General features: G+C 40.3%; 1 protein-coding gene across 5 annotated transcripts in view; it reads left to right on the top strand.

The window, feature by feature from the left end:
- The window catches only part of LOC108427206 (band 4.1-like protein 3), a 50,324-nt gene that overhangs the window by 14,033 nt on the left and 18,658 nt on the right, over positions 1–17,633 (top strand). For 3 of the 5 annotated variants that reach the window (XM_037531212.1, XM_037531211.1, XM_037531210.1), the window contains exons 3-13: positions 2,733–2,876; positions 5,720–5,824; positions 6,144–6,186; positions 6,314–6,389; positions 7,853–8,071; positions 8,943–9,030; positions 12,098–12,142; positions 13,282–13,434; positions 14,859–14,956; positions 15,269–15,444; positions 15,993–16,162. In XM_037531212.1, the coding sequence (XP_037387109.1) occupies positions 2,733–2,876; positions 5,720–5,824; positions 6,144–6,186; positions 6,314–6,389; positions 7,853–8,071; positions 8,943–9,030; positions 12,098–12,142; positions 13,282–13,434; positions 14,859–14,956; positions 15,269–15,444; positions 15,993–16,162 (1,317 nt within the window). Of the gene's footprint in view, positions 1–2,732; positions 2,877–5,719; positions 5,825–6,143; positions 6,187–6,313; positions 6,390–7,852; positions 8,072–8,942; positions 9,031–12,097; positions 12,143–13,281; positions 13,435–14,858; positions 14,957–15,268; positions 15,445–15,992; positions 16,163–16,797; positions 17,362–17,633 lie in introns of all 5 variants that reach the window. The other 2 variants (XM_037531213.1, XM_037531209.1) reach the window with 1 other exon arrangement.

Here is a 17,633-nt window from a genome sequence, read left to right as displayed (position 1 = left end):
GACACAGTAAAGTCCACCAAAAGATCCTGAAAAGCTACACATCATGCCGAGATCCAAAGAAATTCAGGAACAATTGAGAAAGAAAGTAATTGAGATCTATCAGTCTGGAAAGGGTTATAAAGCCATTTCCAAAGATTTGGGAATCCAGCGAACCACAGTGAGAGCCATTATCCACAAATGGCGAAGACATGGAACAGTGGTGAACCTTCCCAGGAGTGGCCGGCCGCCCAAAATTACCCCAAGAGCGCAGCGACGACTCATCCAAGAGGTCACAAAAGACCCCACAACAACGTCCAAAGAACTGCAGGCCTCACTTGCCTCAGTTAAGGTCAGCGTTCATGCCTCCACCATCAGAAAAAGACTGGGCAAAAATGGCCTGCATGGCAGAGTTCCAAGAAGAAAACCACTGCTGAGCAAAAAGAACATTAAAGCTCGTCTCAATTTTTCCAAAACACATCTTGATGATCCCCAACACTTTTGGGAAAACATTCTGTGGACCGATGAGACAAAAGTGGAACTCTTTGGAAGGTGTGTATCCCATTACATCTGGCGTAAAAGGAACACTGCATTTCAGAAAAAGAACATTATACCAACAGTAAAATATGGTGGTGGTAGTGTGATGGTCTGGGGCTGTTTTGCTGTGTCAGGACCTGGAAGACTTGCTGTGATAAATGGAACTATGAATTTTGCTGTCTACCAAAAGATCCTGAAGGAGAATGTCCGACCATCTGTTCGTGAACTCAAGCTGAAACAAACTTGGGTTCTGCAGCAGGAGAATGATCCTAAACACACCAGCAATTCCACCACTGAATGGCTGAAGAAAAACAAAATGAAGACTTTGGAGTGGCCTAGCCAAAGTCCTGACCCGAATCCTATTGAGATGTTGTGGTATGACCTTAAAAAGGCCGTTTATGCTCGAAAACCCTCTAATGTAACTGAATTAGAACAATTCTGCAAAGATGAGTGGGCCAAAATTCTTCCAGAACGCTGTAAAAAACTCATTGCAAGTTATCGCAAACGCTTGGTTGCAGTTGTTGCTGCTAAGGGTGGCCCAACCAGTTATTAGGTTTAGGGGCAATCACTTTTTCACACAGGGCCATGATGGTTTGGATTTTTTTTCTCCTTTAATAATAAACACCTTCATTTACAAATTGCATTTTGTGTTTACTTGTGTTGTCCTTGACTATTGTTTAAATTGGTTTGATGTTCCGAAACACTTAAGTGTGACAAACATACAAAAAAACAGGAAATGAAGAAGAGGCTTATGCAGTTATCTGCACAAATATAAAAAGTGTCCACAGTACCCACAGATCTAGAATGTCTCTCTCATGTGTTTATTAATAACTCTGATATGCAGTAAACAAACTTTTTGGCTCAGGGCTTTCTGGTCCCAGATAGGTCTTAAAGGGGCATTCCACATAATCCATGAAAAGGTTCTTCAGGTTTTTCCTTGATAGCAGTGAAAAAACATTCTGTAGCTGGGCAGAATAACAGCTAACACAGTACCAGCTGCTTTAGCTTAAGAAAAATAAGCAGGTCAGTTAGAAAAACAGTACATTTAACAGTCAGATTGATCTACAACATCACAACAAATCAAGATCAATATATTACAATTTCAGTCGTTAGGGCACTGGCATTTTCTTATTGTTACTTTCACAAATAATTACCACTGTTACAGCTGGTACATAGTCTTTGGGCTTGACAAAGCTTATTTTTGACTGTACGCCATGCGAGTAGTGCAGTTCCAAGCTTATTCATTACTGTACGATTAGTGAGTCCTCTATAGCCTGTTTGTTAGTCTTTTGCTCTCACCACTATGTCCTTTATGATTAATGTTAGTTTTCAAGTACTTTAGTCATACTTTGAAACTGGAGCTAAAGTAAATAAACAGGTAGCTGTTCTAGTATTGCTATTCAAAAGTAAAATTCACGTTGTCAGCACCTTTTATTATTTTTTTTTTTTAAATCTACTTCAGAATTAGCAAAATGCCCCAGTTTTACAATCTTTCCACCTGACTTCAGGAGCAGTAGATATATTTTAGAGAGGCTATCAGTGAAATTGATGTACAGATTATACCTGAATTTAATTCCCCTGAGAGGCAATCCTGCAGCACACTATATCTAGATCTTGCTAGATTACGAACACTCATTACGTAACTCGATTTGCTAAATCCCCACTGAGCGTGATTTGGCACCACAGCCAAGGGCACACAGAGCAACCAGCATAATGAAGTAGCACTCTATGAGGCTGAAATGTGTATTATTCATGTAATGAGGTACAGTATATGTGGAATTTATTTTGGTTTACTTAATTAATTCTAAATTAATTTATAAATATTTTTCTAAAGGTTAAGTGATACTTTTTATAATCCCACAAATGGGGAAATTCCACCTCTGCATTTAACCCATCCGTGAAGTGAAACACCATGTACACACTAGTGAATACACACACACTAGGGGACAGTGAACACACTTACACTTGGGCAGCCCTATCCACGGTCCCTGGGGAGCAATTGGGGGTTAGGTGTCTTGCTCAAAGACACCTCGGTCATGGACTGTCAGCACTGGGGATCGAACCAGCAACCTTCCAGTCACAGGGCCAGTTTCCTAACCTCCAGCCCATGACTGCCCCAAAAGGGATTTATGAAGGGATTTTAAAGGCTGTAAGTTTTCAAGCTGTGATGTGTCCAAAATTGATTAACCATTCATTAAACCATCATTATGTCTCTTCAGCAAAGTGGAGAAGAGGACTTCATATCCCAGACGTCTTTGAGCAGGAGGCTTTCCAGGACCTCTCTTGGCAACACCCACAGGCTGAAGAACATGCAGTGCAGGATCACCCTGTTAGACGGCTCCGACTACACCTGCACAGTCGAGGTGGGTAGGGGCGGGAGCGGAGGGGCCCAGCAGGTGGGGACAGACAGAGTAAGAATAACAAGGGACCTTTTAGTTTATTTTTCAGGATTAGTGAAGTGAAGTTGTTAGTGAAATAGGCCTAATAACGGGAGAGGTTTATAAAGTGAAGTATAAATATGAAATATAAAAATGTGTAATGTCTAGTATTATTTGATAAATGAATGTTATTAAGTGACGAGTAAACAACACTGTGCAAAAGTCAGAAATCACCCTGTTTATTTAATTTCACCCTATTTATTAAATCAAAGGAAATGATTGAAAAAACATTAGGTTTACAAAACTACACAATTAAAATGATGGCTCTTTAAGGGGTCTCTAGAAGAACAGGTTCTTTAGAAGAAAAGGTTCAGATTGAGAGAACGTGCTGTAGATTTTTGAAAAGGGTTCTATGTAGCACCAGAACAGGTTCTTCTATTGTAACAAGTCATCAATAGAATAGACAATAGAAGAATTCCTTTTTTGGATATACAAGCAATGATGTTTGATTAAGTAATTAAACATCCTTCTGGCTACATTGTTTTAGCTTTAACTAAATATTTCAGCCTTAAATATGCAGTGAGCCTCAGTAAACATGTCACAGGTTGTTTTATTTTAGTTATCTGTTTTGTCCCTGGAGTTGACTTATGAAGGCCTTGGAATAAGCTAATTAGTTTAATCAAGGCTGTTATAGGAGGGCAAACAACTGATGGTACTGTAGCACCTGTGGGGTTTAACACCTGCAAATTTAAGATAAATTGACTCTCCCTGTAACTCATAATACTCTGACCCGGAGGGCTTGACACCCTACTGATGTTTTTTTTGGGGAAAAAACTGTTGTAGTGTAATTGGGGTTAAAAGACTGGTATACTAAGCACTTCTTAACTCAGATCTCCTTAGTGCCAGGCTGGATTTCAGCAGGAGATTATGGTTGTGAGACTTTGGAAGTCAGGGGCTTGGCTTTGGGAAGATGTCAGCTACTTTGATATTGTGGTTTAGCTTATGTGTTAAGCTTAGAATTTAACCTCTTACTGTTGATCAGACTGAAAAAGTGATGAAACTGACATGTTGTTGTTGAATAATGAAAGGTTTACTGCACTGAATTAGTTAAGCCCAACACACTAACAACACAATGCTATGTTGTGATTTATATTGCTACATGCAAAACATACATTACAACATATGAAAAAACACCGGCAAACCTATTAGTGACACATTAGAAAGGATTGATTATTACAAGTTCATGATTGGCCTTTAATAGTTTTGGCCTATATATATATATATTTTTTTTTATGATAAAATGAGACCATAGAACATCTGTAATTGGTCAGGTTGTCACAGCACACAAGAAAAAACTCAGTGATTAGATAGATTGGTGTTTGAAAACTTTTGGTGTATTATCCGTATTATGAACGATATCATAAATTGAAATAGTTATTAACAAACAAAACATGGCACATCCCTAATACACAGCAGTCAGGTCTCTTCAGCAGAAATGCATTACTTTGTTTCCAAGTCTGGATGCATACAGAAAGTCTAATCTGCCAAACCAGCTTAGTCTTTGTTTGGAGTCCCACTGCACCCCCACCCCTCACCCTCCACCCCCTGCTGTTAGCTCTGATATCCCAAATTACAGTTGGCAGTTTAGTGCACAATCAGCTACATTGTCCAAGTTTCATGATTAGCATTCTTTCTTGCAGCAATGCTAATTGGATTGCAGCTAGTACTGCTGTGTGAACAAGATATACCAAACCATAGTTTTCCTAGTTGCTATGATTCTACATGACCCAATGGATAAGGAAATACAAGGAATCTTTGCAGCATCTTTGACTTTTTCTCCATGACTTTAGCATTTGAAAAGAATACAAGCTATGCAAGGTTACTGGTGTGGATTATATTTAACTGTAGTATCATATACCTGGCTGTTCATTCCAGTTGGGAGCAAGCTCAGCAGTAATGGGGATTATTTTGATGGCACGTGGTGTTGCTCTGACAGTAGCTGTTCCTGGCAAATTAGCTGACTGCCTTCACACAAGTTAAACCTCAGCAGCTCAACACAAACCTCTGTGTGTGTGTTGGATGATATTTAAGTAGACATGGGGATGGCCAGGAGGGAAGAACTCAAGACCTAAATGATAAGTTGAGACTTTGAGAGAGAAAATAGGTTTCTTTTTTCTAAAATACAGCACCTCTTTAGGAAAAAATGAATGTAAGACGTTGAACCTAGTTACAGAGAACATAAATGCTTGACTGTATGTGGCATTTTAAAGAGAAATTTGGTCCATTAAACCATCAAAGTACTCATGTTTGTTAGTAGGTATAGGGTCCTAAGCACTGTTCGAGCTGGATAAATCTTAGTCATTTCTTATGTAATTTGTAACAAATGTGGCCAGTTTCTTTAAGAACATGTTTCTGTGTAATCTCGGTTTGTCACAAGTGGTCTGGAGTACAAGGTCATACACCAGAATTTCATGTCTTTCTTACTCCACAGATGTGATACTTAATAATAAAAACAACCCAGAACCTGCAACTGACTGAACCTGGGAGAGCTCCAAGTTCAGTCAGTTACAGAAGGTCATTCACTCTTTGTCACTCAATTGTTGTATATCAGTCTTAGGAAACTATAGACACTTTGCACTGGATTAACATTAAGGATCTTTTCTGTGATCCATTAAATTATGGGACTTTAGCAGGTACAAATAATACAGCTCTAGTGGGGCTTAAGCTTTGTTTTACTGGAGTTTAACCTAGACTCACTTTCAAATTAACACCTCACCACTTTTACCCTTGTGTTATTAACAGTGCTCTGTTCTGTATTGTGTCAACAGAAGAAAGCCAAAGGGCAAGTCCTTTTTGATAAAGTATGTGACCATCTCAATCTCCTAGAGAAGGACTACTTTGGCCTCACTTACCGTGATGCAGAAAACCAGAAGGTAGAAGTCCAGAGTTTATCATTTACCCTTATCACTTTTCTTTTTACCCTTTTTCACAGAAACCTTAAAATGCAATCTTAGCCTGTTATGGATATCCATTCGTTCAGACTTGGATTTTAATACTTTTAATTAAATAAAATAAAAATTTTCTTAATATTTTGAATTAAACTATGTTGTTTAATTGTTTTAACAAAAATATCAGTGGAGTCGCTTTTCATTCTGCCTCAAAGTGGCCTACAGTAAACGGTAAATATCTCTCTAATAACTTGTGACTTAGAAATATGCCTTTAATTCATTTAAGTTTGTGGTTTCTTCACAGAACTGGTTGGACTCTGCCAAAGAACTGAAGAAGCAAATTAGAAGTATGTCACACACCTGTTGCAGCATCGTAGAAACCAATTTTAGATCAGTTCTCTGTCACATTATTAAAGCAGTGTATCTGTGTTAATGTCCACTGAGCTTGAATATCTCTGTTTACGTGTTAATTAGCTGGCCCCTGGAACTTTGGCTTTAATGTGAAGTTCTATCCTCCTGACCCAGCACAACTCTGTGAGGATATCACCAGGTAAGATTCAGTGAAATTATTCGCTCTTACACACTGGCCTGCATGAGAGGGAAAGCTGCAGGAGCTTTTGTTTCAAAATAAATAGTGTCCTTTTTGATTAGCTCTAAAGGTTTAATAGGCTGTAACACCTGTGTAGAACTTAAAACTGTTACTGGAGGGAAGATACAGTTTGGTGATGTCCATAACTTAGCAATAAATATACATCATTACAAAAGTCCACATTACAAAAGCAATATAATATAATATGACAAGTAACATAATACTAGTGTTTTTTGAAGGTCTAGGATTTTATGCTGGTGTTGGGTTTGACCAAAATTTTCCTGCCTAGCTACCTGAATTGGTACTTATGTTAGTCACAAACACATTTATGTCTGCGGTTGTAGAAATCAAATTAGAAACTAGCATAGAAACAACTTCCTCACAGCGTCTTTAGTCATTCCTGATTGAACAGATTCTCTCTGTAGTCTGATATCTTGCATCGAGTCAAAGTCCAGCCCATGGCAGAAAATAAAACCAAAAAAAAAAGCCTGCTGCTGTGGGTTGTTTACATCACCATGCAGTCTGAGTTAGTCCTGATCGGGCAAAGAAGTGGAGAAGATGAGTTTATAATAATAATAAGAAGAAGAAAGTATTTTACTGATGAGCTAAATACAATTATTGGTTGAATGAAGTATTTGAATGTCACTTTGACTGTTCATTTAATGGGGTGGTGTGGTGGTAGCGCTGTTGCATCATAGCAAGGAGGGCCTGGGTTTGATTCCCTGGCTGGGCTTCCTCTCTGTGTGGAGTCTGCATGTTCTCCCCGTGTCTGCGTGGGTTTCTTCTGTGTTCTTCGGTTTCCTCCCACAGTCCAAAGACATGCAGTCAGGCCAATTGGACATGTTACATTGCCCCTAGATGTGAGTGTGTGAGTGATTGTGTATGTCTGTCTGCTCTGCAATGGACTGGCGACCTGTCCAGAGTGTATCCTGCCTTCTGCTCGATGACCGCTGGGATAGGCTCCAGCACCCCCCTGCACCCTGAGGGAGAAGCAGCTTAGAAAATGTGTGTGTGTGTTTGTGTGTGTGTGTGTGTGTGTGTGTGTGTGTGTGTGTGTGTGTGTGTGTGTGTGTGTGTGTGTGTCTGTGTTCATTTAATAGTGTCATTTAAATGTATATCAGAGCATATGATTTGGTGGCATGATTTCGTGTCTTCAGTGAAGATATCACATGCTGATTGCATGCATGATTCCACAGTAGTAATAGTAAAGTATGGAAAAATACACACAAAGACGTATTAAACTGTAGGTATGGGCTTATTTAGGGTTACATGTAATGTCATCTAAAATGTACAGTTATATGCACATCTCTCTGTGCCTTTTAATATTGTTCAACTCTGTAGACTTTACTGTCATCGCTGTTTTTGCTTACGGGAAGTTTTTTATTTAAAAAGTAGTGATTTCTCTCTGTTTCCCTTTCCCTTAGGTACTACCTTTGTTTGCAGCTGAGAGATGATGTTGTGTCTGGCCGCTTACCATGCTCTTTTGCTACTCACTCTCTGCTGGGGTCCTACATTGCTCAGTCTGAGATCGGTGACTGTGACCCAGAGGAGCTGGGCAGTGACTACGTCAGTGACCTCCGCTTCGCCCCCAACCAGACCAGAGAACTGGAGGAGAAGGTCATGGACCTGCATCGCAGCTACAAGTAAGTGTAACGCTCAGTTGTAAGGATGTGAAATGCATCTGAAGGTGGAGATTTAACTGTGGGTCCAGTAGTCCAAAATTCCAGTTATTGGTATAATATAATTATATTTTATATCCTATATTATAATTAAATCTTTGTGATGTTGGAGATTCACACCTCTACTCACTACTATGTCCACAGTGCCATAAACATCATAGTACCCACCCATATCCACAACCAAGTAACCATTCATCGTGCAAATACAGGCAGTAGCTGATTGTATGGCCAATAGAGAACACACATTAAGACTACACACCAAAAGAGCGACCCCAACCAGTTTATATGGCCAACATGCCATAATAGTTTTGTGACAAATGAAACTCCAGTCTCCCCTATAATCCAGTAGATCTGTCCCAGTCCTTTGTGGCCATCCTATCCACAGAGCTTTTCACAAGGAAAACACGTGAGGACTGTGCTTTGTGTGTGTATGGCTGAAAGAATAAGTGCCTCATTCATTTATTAATGAATGGATATGTACAACTGAATGTGTGATTGCACAAAGCTACACTGTGAGGTTTTCACAGTGTCCCTTTCTGTCTGCAGTCCACTGCTTTGTTCTCTAAGGAGTCTATGATGTCTTAAACACAAGTGAGGACTGTGTGTGCAGTACTGTTCACTGTTGCTTTCATAAACATGCAAAAAATTACTCTAACTTAATGAGGAGTGTTGCTGATTAGTGTTCTTATCCTCTTTGCTATTGAAGATGGCATACTGACACTAATTTTAGATGAAACTCGAGCTGAGGGTTTCTCTTTTGCTGTGGGTTTTTTATTGTGTAATGCATCTCTATATCTCTCGCTCTCTTCCTCTCCTCCTCTCCTCCATTCTTCAGAGGAATGACTCCTGCTGAAGCTGAGATGCTGTTCTTGGAAAACGCTAAGAAGCTCTCCATGTATGGTGTAGACCTGCATCATGCCAAGGTGCGTATGTGAATGTGAAAGCTTGAAAAAACTGAATTGGAGAGAGGCTGAGACAGAGTTAATGTGAGACTGGGAAGTTTACTTAACTCACACAGCTCATAGTTAAAGGAATGCGCCATAGTTTTTCACGTTTTTCTCTGTATCTTATTGTCAAGTGCAATGGATGATGTAAAATAGACGTTTCCCTAGAAAAGAACAGAAAACCCGTTGACTTAAAGTGCACTTGCAGTAAAAGCCAGTGGGCAGTTGCTGAATTCCATAAGGAAACATTTGACCATAAAATGTGATTCGACATTACTCAACTCATTACACTCTGCCAGTACAAGTCTTAGAGATGAGAGAATGTCTCACCAAAACTGTTCTTTCGACCTTTTTAAACATGAGGCCCCTAATAAAGAAGCCAAAAATGCTTCTTCGTAGGACAGTTAAGAGCACTGGATTGACGCTTGGATGAACATGAGGCAGGGATTTGAGAGAAGATGAAAAAAAAGGACATTTTTTCACACTGGGACATTTTTTCACACTGGGACTATCATCTTTGTGTGGAGGGTTGTACAGCTCCATATGTTAGAAAAATAAGAAAATGAGCATTTCCTCCATGTTAAAGGAGGGACTATAGCAACACCATTCTCGATGTTGATTGGTCAGCTGTGGATGAAACAGTGCTTTTAGCAGGAAAGTTGGCTATTTTTCAGTCTAAACACATGAAGCATGTTGCAAAGGCTAGAGGAGTGTTTTTCAGTCATGATGCACATTGCTCCAGTGATAACACTGAAAAGAAGCGCTGCAAACCGTTTGAAAAGGAGTTTCTGAAAGATTCCTCATCCAGTTTTTGCAGATTTACAGATTTATTAACAAATACGTTTAATCAGAATCTTCATAAAAGTTTTTCTGATAGTATTCAGCTATGGCATTTATTTGAGTCAACATGCTTTCGTTCTTTTCTAAGCACAGAGAAATGCATTGTTGAAGTGCTACATAAGAAACGGAGCAAGGCTGTTAACACTGACCATCATAATCATAACATTTTTCCCTGTGTCCATGAGGTCTTTGCAGCGACATCTCACGATTCAAACAAATGATTACACCTAGCCTGTAGCCTGTCTGATTGCATAAATCCAGTCAGTATTTAAAAAGATGTTACAGATACAGCTGATCTGAACTGGTAAAAGTTGTTTTGGTGACCAAGTGTTTTGGTGAACTGTGTTGTGTGTTGACCATGTTTGTTAACTGAGTATGCTGATAGAGTGTCCTAAAAAAAGCTTGCTGAGTAAGTGTGCTAAATGATGTGTTGCAAATGAGTGTGTTAAATGTGCGTGCCCTCACACTGGATGCTGTATAACTCTAGGCTGCTGTGTTGGCATTGCTTTCACTTGCTGCTGATCTGCTGCTGCGTCAGTGCTGCAAACTGGTATTGGCATTCTGTAGAAGAGCAGAGAGGTTTTAGTAAGATTGACAAAAATACAGCTCTCCATAACAAAAATACTGATATTGATCTATCTGCAGGAATACACTTAGGTGCATTGATCAATGTTCTATTCACAGGGAATGGTTGATATTAATGGTGGTCTGCTTGGTCCATGTTTTGTCACATGGTTTGTTACTTTCAATCTGCCCCCTCCCCCTCATCACTGCACACATGGCCACACCACCTACTCGAAACACATTCCTGTGGTAATACCCACTTTTTCAGAATTTGACCATTGATGATGGGCTAGAAGGGAAGGAGAAGAATTGGGTTTAACATCAAAGAAGAATTAGGTTTAGTCTTAGTTTAAGTTTAATTCTTCATTTTAATTTTAACTTTAGTTTAATTCTTTACCCATCAGGTGCCCAAACAGGGTAGAGGTTTCTAATAAAATGAAAATTAAAATGCAAGACTATTGAAACGAAACCTTGTATGTACAAAACTTTACAGGAGAAATAAAAACCTTCCTAGCTTTTAATGCAAGTTAATTTCTTGATAATGTTTCCAAATAATTTTGGATCATAGAAAATTTTGACACAGTGTAAAAGTTTTCAAATTATGTTAAAAAGTTGACACAAATTCAGATACAAAACTTATGCATATATACACCGATTAGGCATAACATTATGACTTGTTTCTATGCTCTACTACCTCACCTACTCATCTACTGTCTTGTTCCACAAGGAGAGAATTCTAAGAAACACTAAGTGAAAAATATACACTATATTGCCAAAGGTATTCAGTTATGTTGGAACAGGAAGGGGCCATCCCCAATCTATTCCCAAAAGTTGGGAGCATGAAATTGTACAAAGTCTCTTGGACTGCTGAAGAATTAAGCATTCCTTTCACTGGAATTAAGGGGCCGAACCCAACTCCTGAAAAACAACCGCCAAACCCAGACTCGTCCATCGGATTGCCAGACGGAGAAGTGTGAATCGTCACTCCAGAGAACACGTCTCCACTGCTCTAGAGTCCAGTGGCAGTGCTTTACATCACTGCATTCAATGCTTTGTGATGTAAGGCTTGGATGAAGATGCTCGGTCATGGAAACTCATTCCATGAAGCTCTCTACGCACTGTTCTTCTGCTAATCTGAAGGCCACATGAAGTTTGGAGGTCTGTAGCGATTGAGTTGGCGACCTCTCATTTTACGTGGCCGACCACTTCATGGCTGAGTTGCTATCGTTCCCAATCACTTCCACTTTGTTATAATACCACTGACCGTTGACTGTAGAATATTTAGTAGCGAGGAAATTTCACGACTGGACTTATTGCACAGGTGGCATCCGATCCTATCATGTTTGTAGAAGCATTCTGCATGCCCAAGTGCTTGGTTTTATACACCTGTGGCCATGGAAATTATTAGAACACCTGAATTAAGTGATTTGGATGGGTGAACTGAATACTTTTGGCAATATAGTGTAGCTTTAGTAAAACTGATTGAAAGAATGCATATGTTTCTAGCTCCCCCTGCGTCCTCCATTGTATGTAAATGCATGTCCTCATTCCACCCTGTCCTCTGTCCCGGATGCTCTGCGCAACTCTCTCTCTCTCTCTCTCTCTCTCTCTCTCTCTCTCTGTTTCCTCATCAATGACGTAGTTGGTAGGGAGGCTCTTTGAGTGCTTAGCAGCAGCTAAGGAAGAGGTAAGAAGCTGTGCTGTGCTCTGCTGTGTGTGTCTGCATTTATATATGCCTGTGTGTGGTAGGATCTGTATGAAGTGGTGCCTATGTATTTGACTATTTATAATGGATAGTGTAATTGACCTTGTGAACAACTCCTGCTTGTACTCTAGTGTAGAGGTCTTCAGATCTGGACCTTGAATCCAGTTTCTTCTCCTCGAAGTGGAAATGAGTGGTAGTTAAATGAGATACTGATGTATCTGTTTGGTCACCTAGTGTTTAACCTACCAGTGATTACAAAATTGCATGACCGGAACCTGGATTAATGGTCTATATTTGAAGACCTCTGCTGTAGTGGTTTGCTGTATATTAAAGTAGTTCTCTAGTGTGTGTATTTCTGTGTTTCTGTTTGCTCTCTGCATGAGTGAGATATTGAATAGTAGCAAGGCTCGATTACTACATGCTGCATTGCAGTGCTGTGCTTGCCTTTCTTCACACTCCCTCTGTGATCTACACATTAGATTCCATACATTACTCTCTGCAAATGCCTGACTGTTTCTTTAAATTGCCTATGTCTGCTTTATTATGCATAAAATTGTTTTAAGCTCAGTTAAGACCTCAGCATTCAGGATCATAAGTGCATGATTTCATGGTTAAATCCTGTTGATTGGTCCATTGAGTCATCTTCGTTTGTGCAGTTATTTACAGCTTTTATCAAGATGAATGTAGTCATAAAAGTTCAATGTTGTTTTTATTTTGGTCTTAGGGTTTGGTTTTCATTAGTTTTGTCTTTTGTATTCTTTTCATTTTCCACATAGTAAAATATATAAATGTGCATCTTCAGAGCTTCCTAAAGTTGTCTGGACTGGTGCCTCCTCTATAAATCCTCCCCATCTTGCTTTCATGGTAGATTGATTGTGTTCGGTCACTGAACTAGTCTGTATACTGCAGCACCTCATTTGTCTGACCCGGTCTCTTCTACATCTGTCTCCCTCACTGTCTCCCTCTACATCTGTCCTGTGTAGGACAAAATGGGAGGTCATTTCTGATTTATACTCATTCATGTCCATGCCCCTTGGTTTTCTTTGACTCTCTCATTGTTGTACTCTCTCATTTCACTAGCTCATTAATCTCTCTCCCTCTCCCTCTCATGCTCTTTGCAGGATTCAGAGGGTGTGGAGATTATGCTGGGTGTGTGCGCCAGTGGCCTCCTGATTTACAGAGACCGGCTGCGCATCAATCGCTTTGCCTGGCCCAAAATCCTTAAAATCTCCTACAAAAGGAACAACTTCTACATCAAGATCCGCCCTGGGGAGGTGAGACAATGGACACTTGCTATATCTCTTAACTGTCCCATTAAAAATCAGTGACTTTAACAATTTTTGGCATGTACACTATATTGCCAAAAGTATTCAGTCACCCATCCAAATCAACCATCAAATTTCCTCGCTACTAAATATTCCACAGTCAACGGTCAGTGGTATTATAACAAAGTGGAAGTGATTGGGAACGACAGCAACTCAGCCACGAAGTGGTAGGCTACATAAAATGACAGCGCGGTGTCAGCAGATGCTGAGGCACAGATGCTGAGAAGTCGCCGACTTTCTGCAGAATCAATCGCTACAGACCTCCAAACCTCATGTGGTCTTCAGATTAAGAAGACTCAAGAACAGTGTGTAGAGAGCTTCATGGAATGGGTTTCCATGGCCCGAGCAGCTGCATCCAAGCCTTATATCACCAAGCTCAATGCAAAGCATTGCATGCAGTGGTGTAAAGTGCCACCACTGAACTCTAGAGCAGTGGAGACGTGTTCTCTGGAGTGACGAATCACGCTTCTCAGTCTTGCAATCTGATGGATGACTCTGTGTTTGGCGGTTGCCAGGAGAACGGTACTTGTCTGACTGCATTGTGCCAAGAGTAAAGTTAGGTGGAGGGGGATTATGCTGCGGGGTTGTTTTTCAGGAGTTGGGCTCGGCCCCGTAACTGCACACCAGTGCACAAAGCAAGGTCCATAAAGGCATGAATGAGCGAGTTTGGTGTGGAAGAACTTGACTGGCCTGCAGAGTCCTGACCTCAACCTGATAGAACACCTTTGGGAGCAGAGACTGCAAGCCAGGCTTTCTCGTCCAACATCATTGTCTGGCCTCACAAATGCACTTCTGGAAGAATGGTAAAAAATTCCTGTAAACACACCAAACCTTGTGGAAAGCCTTCCCAGAAGAGTTGAAGCTGTTACAGCTGCAAAGGGTGGGCCAACATCATATTAAACCCTATGGATTAAGAATGGGATGTCACTCAAGTTCATATGCATGTGAAGGCAGACGAACAAATACTTTTGGCAATATAGTGTTTATATATCTGTTGTCGGAAGAAAACCTCGTCAATGGGACCAGAAGTCATTGTGAGCCGTTCCATTCTTCATGAAATTTACAGACAATGTAGAGGGCAACAGATATTTTCAGATTATGACAAAAAATGAAAAACTCCCCTAGTCAGATTGCTGGTTGTTTCTCTTGTTGTGTTCTGTACATTGTCATGCATGTTAAGAAGTTAATTAATCTCAATCTCAGGATAAGAAATGTAAGATACAGGTCACATTCAATACCCCTTGTCCAGTAACATGTTTTGCTAAATTATTTGACTGTAGAATGACATTTGCCAATGTAGCATTATTTGCTGTTCTTGTTTTGAATTTGCTCTAGATCTGTGTTAGTGTTTCTCTCTCTCTTTTTTTTTTTAGTTTGAGCAGTTTGACAGCACAATTGGTTTTAAACTTCCAAATCACAAAGCAGCAAAGAGGCTGTGGAAAGTTTGCGTGGAACATCATACCTTTTTCAGGTAGGGATGCACAGGGAGAAATAGGCTTGGCTAAGACTATTGTGGATATTTAAAGGAGAATTCTGTAAATACTAACATTTAATAATAATTCATGAAGTCTAATAGCCAGTAGCAATGATTATACAGATTGCTTAAGGTAATTAATTGGCTGCTTACAGCTTTTATTAATTGTTACCTACATTAGCATTTCCTGCTAAAGTAACCTTAAGTTATAATTTACACATAACAAAGCACCCATTTCCTAAACCTAAAGCAGATGTAAACTACTTATGCTCTGATAAACACAGGACACTTGTGGTACTTCTTCCACAGGCTAGTGTCTCCTGAAGCTCCTCCTAAGAAGGTACTGTCTTTGGGCTCTAAGTTCCGCTATAGTGGGCGTACACAGGCACAAACACGCCAGGCCAGCTGCCAGATCTCCCGACCTGCACCCCAGTTCCAGCGCTCTTCCAGCAAACGGCACACCACCTCCCGCAGTCTGGACGGAGGTATGTAAATGTGGACTTAAAGGCACTTCAGTACTTTTCCTTTTTTCCAGTATCAGAATATCTGGTAGAGTACACTGATACCATTGTCGACCTGATGTGGACACTAAATACTTCCAATTTTGGTTCACAGTTTTGATGCCTCATTAAGAAGACCAATAGCAGCCAAACAGTTCTAGCAATCAAAATTCTAGACTTAAAATTTTTTGTTTGTTTTCTCATGACTTCTCATGATACAATAGCTAACTTGTAGATAATGTTTGAAAATATGTACACATCCTCTACAGGAAGTACACGTCTGTATGTTTTAATGCACAATTACTGTTTATATGATGAAATTAACAAATAAAAAAAAACATAAAATGTAGCCTGAGCTAACGTTATGGCACATTTTATATTTCACTTTTTTTTAGTAGTGTCTTCTCTTTTTTAGTCATTTAGTGCTGAGTACTACTCTTGAAGACAAACTACTTGGCCAGACTTACTGTCTTCTTCATTTGGACATGCCAGTAGTCTGTATTTTGCTCTTGTTAACACTTCACGTCTTCCAGCACCAGCCATGGCCAACAATGACAACCTGATGAAGGACTCCAAGCCCACGGGTACTCACATCACCACGATAACACCAGAGAAAAAGATTGAGGAAGAAGTGGCTGTAGAGGAAGAAACAACTACTACTGCAGAAACATCTGAACCTGCCGCTTCCACTCCTGTTGTGAAGGTAACAGTCCTTTGCAAAAAACATCTTTTCTCCCTCTGATTGGGGTTGGTATTTCTTAAAGGAATTCTTAAAGACACTGGTGGGAACACTGCATCTGTTTATTATTCAAGTGTACCTCATTGACAGTGAAAATGCAACTGCAAACAGGATTGCAAAAGTGTTTTTATTTTGCATTTTTTTGTTAACTTTAAAATAAGAAGCATTGCTAAGTCAGAAAACACAACTGATCTTTCAGAATTCACATTGCATGCAATTAACCATTTCTACCACAGACGTCGCCAAATCCCCAAAACCTACATAGTTTAGCTTTAATAAAGACTGGATTATGCTGCCATTCATCATAACTGCTCTCACAATTCTATCTGAAGTAAGAAATTTACCCAATCATAAACAATAATGACTATATTGCCTCATTTATCAATAAATCAATCAATAAATTTGATTTGATTTGATTAGATTTTTTTAAATTGAGACTCCTTTGATATGCGTGACTAATTAGCCTTTCCTTTCTCATCCTTTGATCCTCTGTCATGTTCATACACTTGTTTATTCATATCGTCCACTTGCCATTTATGCTTGTCCCTTGGCCTTTTGGTCACCATTCCCATGCTCCCGTCCTCACTCTTCCTGGTCAGCGCCAGCCCTGTCTGGGCTCAGAGCTGTCCCTTCCATCTTCTCCAGTCTCCTCCACCAAGGTGCGTCGGAGGCGCAGGGGGAGCAGCCGCAAGCGGGCGTCCTCAGTCAGTCCAGTCAAAAGCGCAGCAGGCCTCGAGCAGCAGAGGCAGGCACGGGCTGACCGTGCCGCTGCCCTGCTAGAGGAGCGTGCCCTTCTTCTATCTGCCCGAAAGCAGAGACTGGATCAGAACCATCGTCCCAGAGGAGGCACACTCTTCTCCTTCTCCCTGCACCTGCCCGACATGTCCTCACTGCTGGACGACGACGGTTATCTGAGCTTCCCTGACCTATCTGAGCTCAACTTCCTGCCCGAGAGCCTCCAACACTTCCTGCCCATCAAGTCTCCATCACTTGTACCCTGTTTCCTCTTCATCTTCTTTTTCCTCCTGTCCACTTCCTTTTCCGTGCCCTACTCGCTCACACTCTCCTTTCCTCTGGCGCTCTGCCTCTGCTACCTGGAGCCCAAAGCGGCATCACTCGGCGCCTCACTCACCCAAACATTCCAGGACAGCTCGGACGATGAGGTCTGTATGTGGGAAGGTGTGCATGTGTGTATGTACAGTACCAGACTAAAATTTGAGCACACATACTCATGAAAGTTTTTTCTGTAGTTTTTTACTTGTGGCTTTTCTTAGTTAACTAGTCAAGTCAACTAATAATGAAATAAGTTTGTACCTTAAAGTCTTATGGAACATGGTATCAGAAATGACAAATCTTTGTATGAAATTGGAGTTCAATATTAAATATTTAGCAATGTTTGCATGAAAAAAACAAGATAGAAATGTGATGTCACTGC

Source organism: Pygocentrus nattereri, chromosome 19 (genome assembly GCF_015220715.1).
Source record: "Pygocentrus nattereri isolate fPygNat1 chromosome 19, fPygNat1.pri, whole genome shotgun sequence".
NCBI lineage: Eukaryota > Metazoa > Chordata > Actinopteri > Characiformes > Serrasalmidae > Pygocentrus > Pygocentrus nattereri.
The sequence above is the reverse complement of the archived record's forward strand: the minus strand, read 5'-3'. Positions and strand labels throughout refer to the sequence as shown.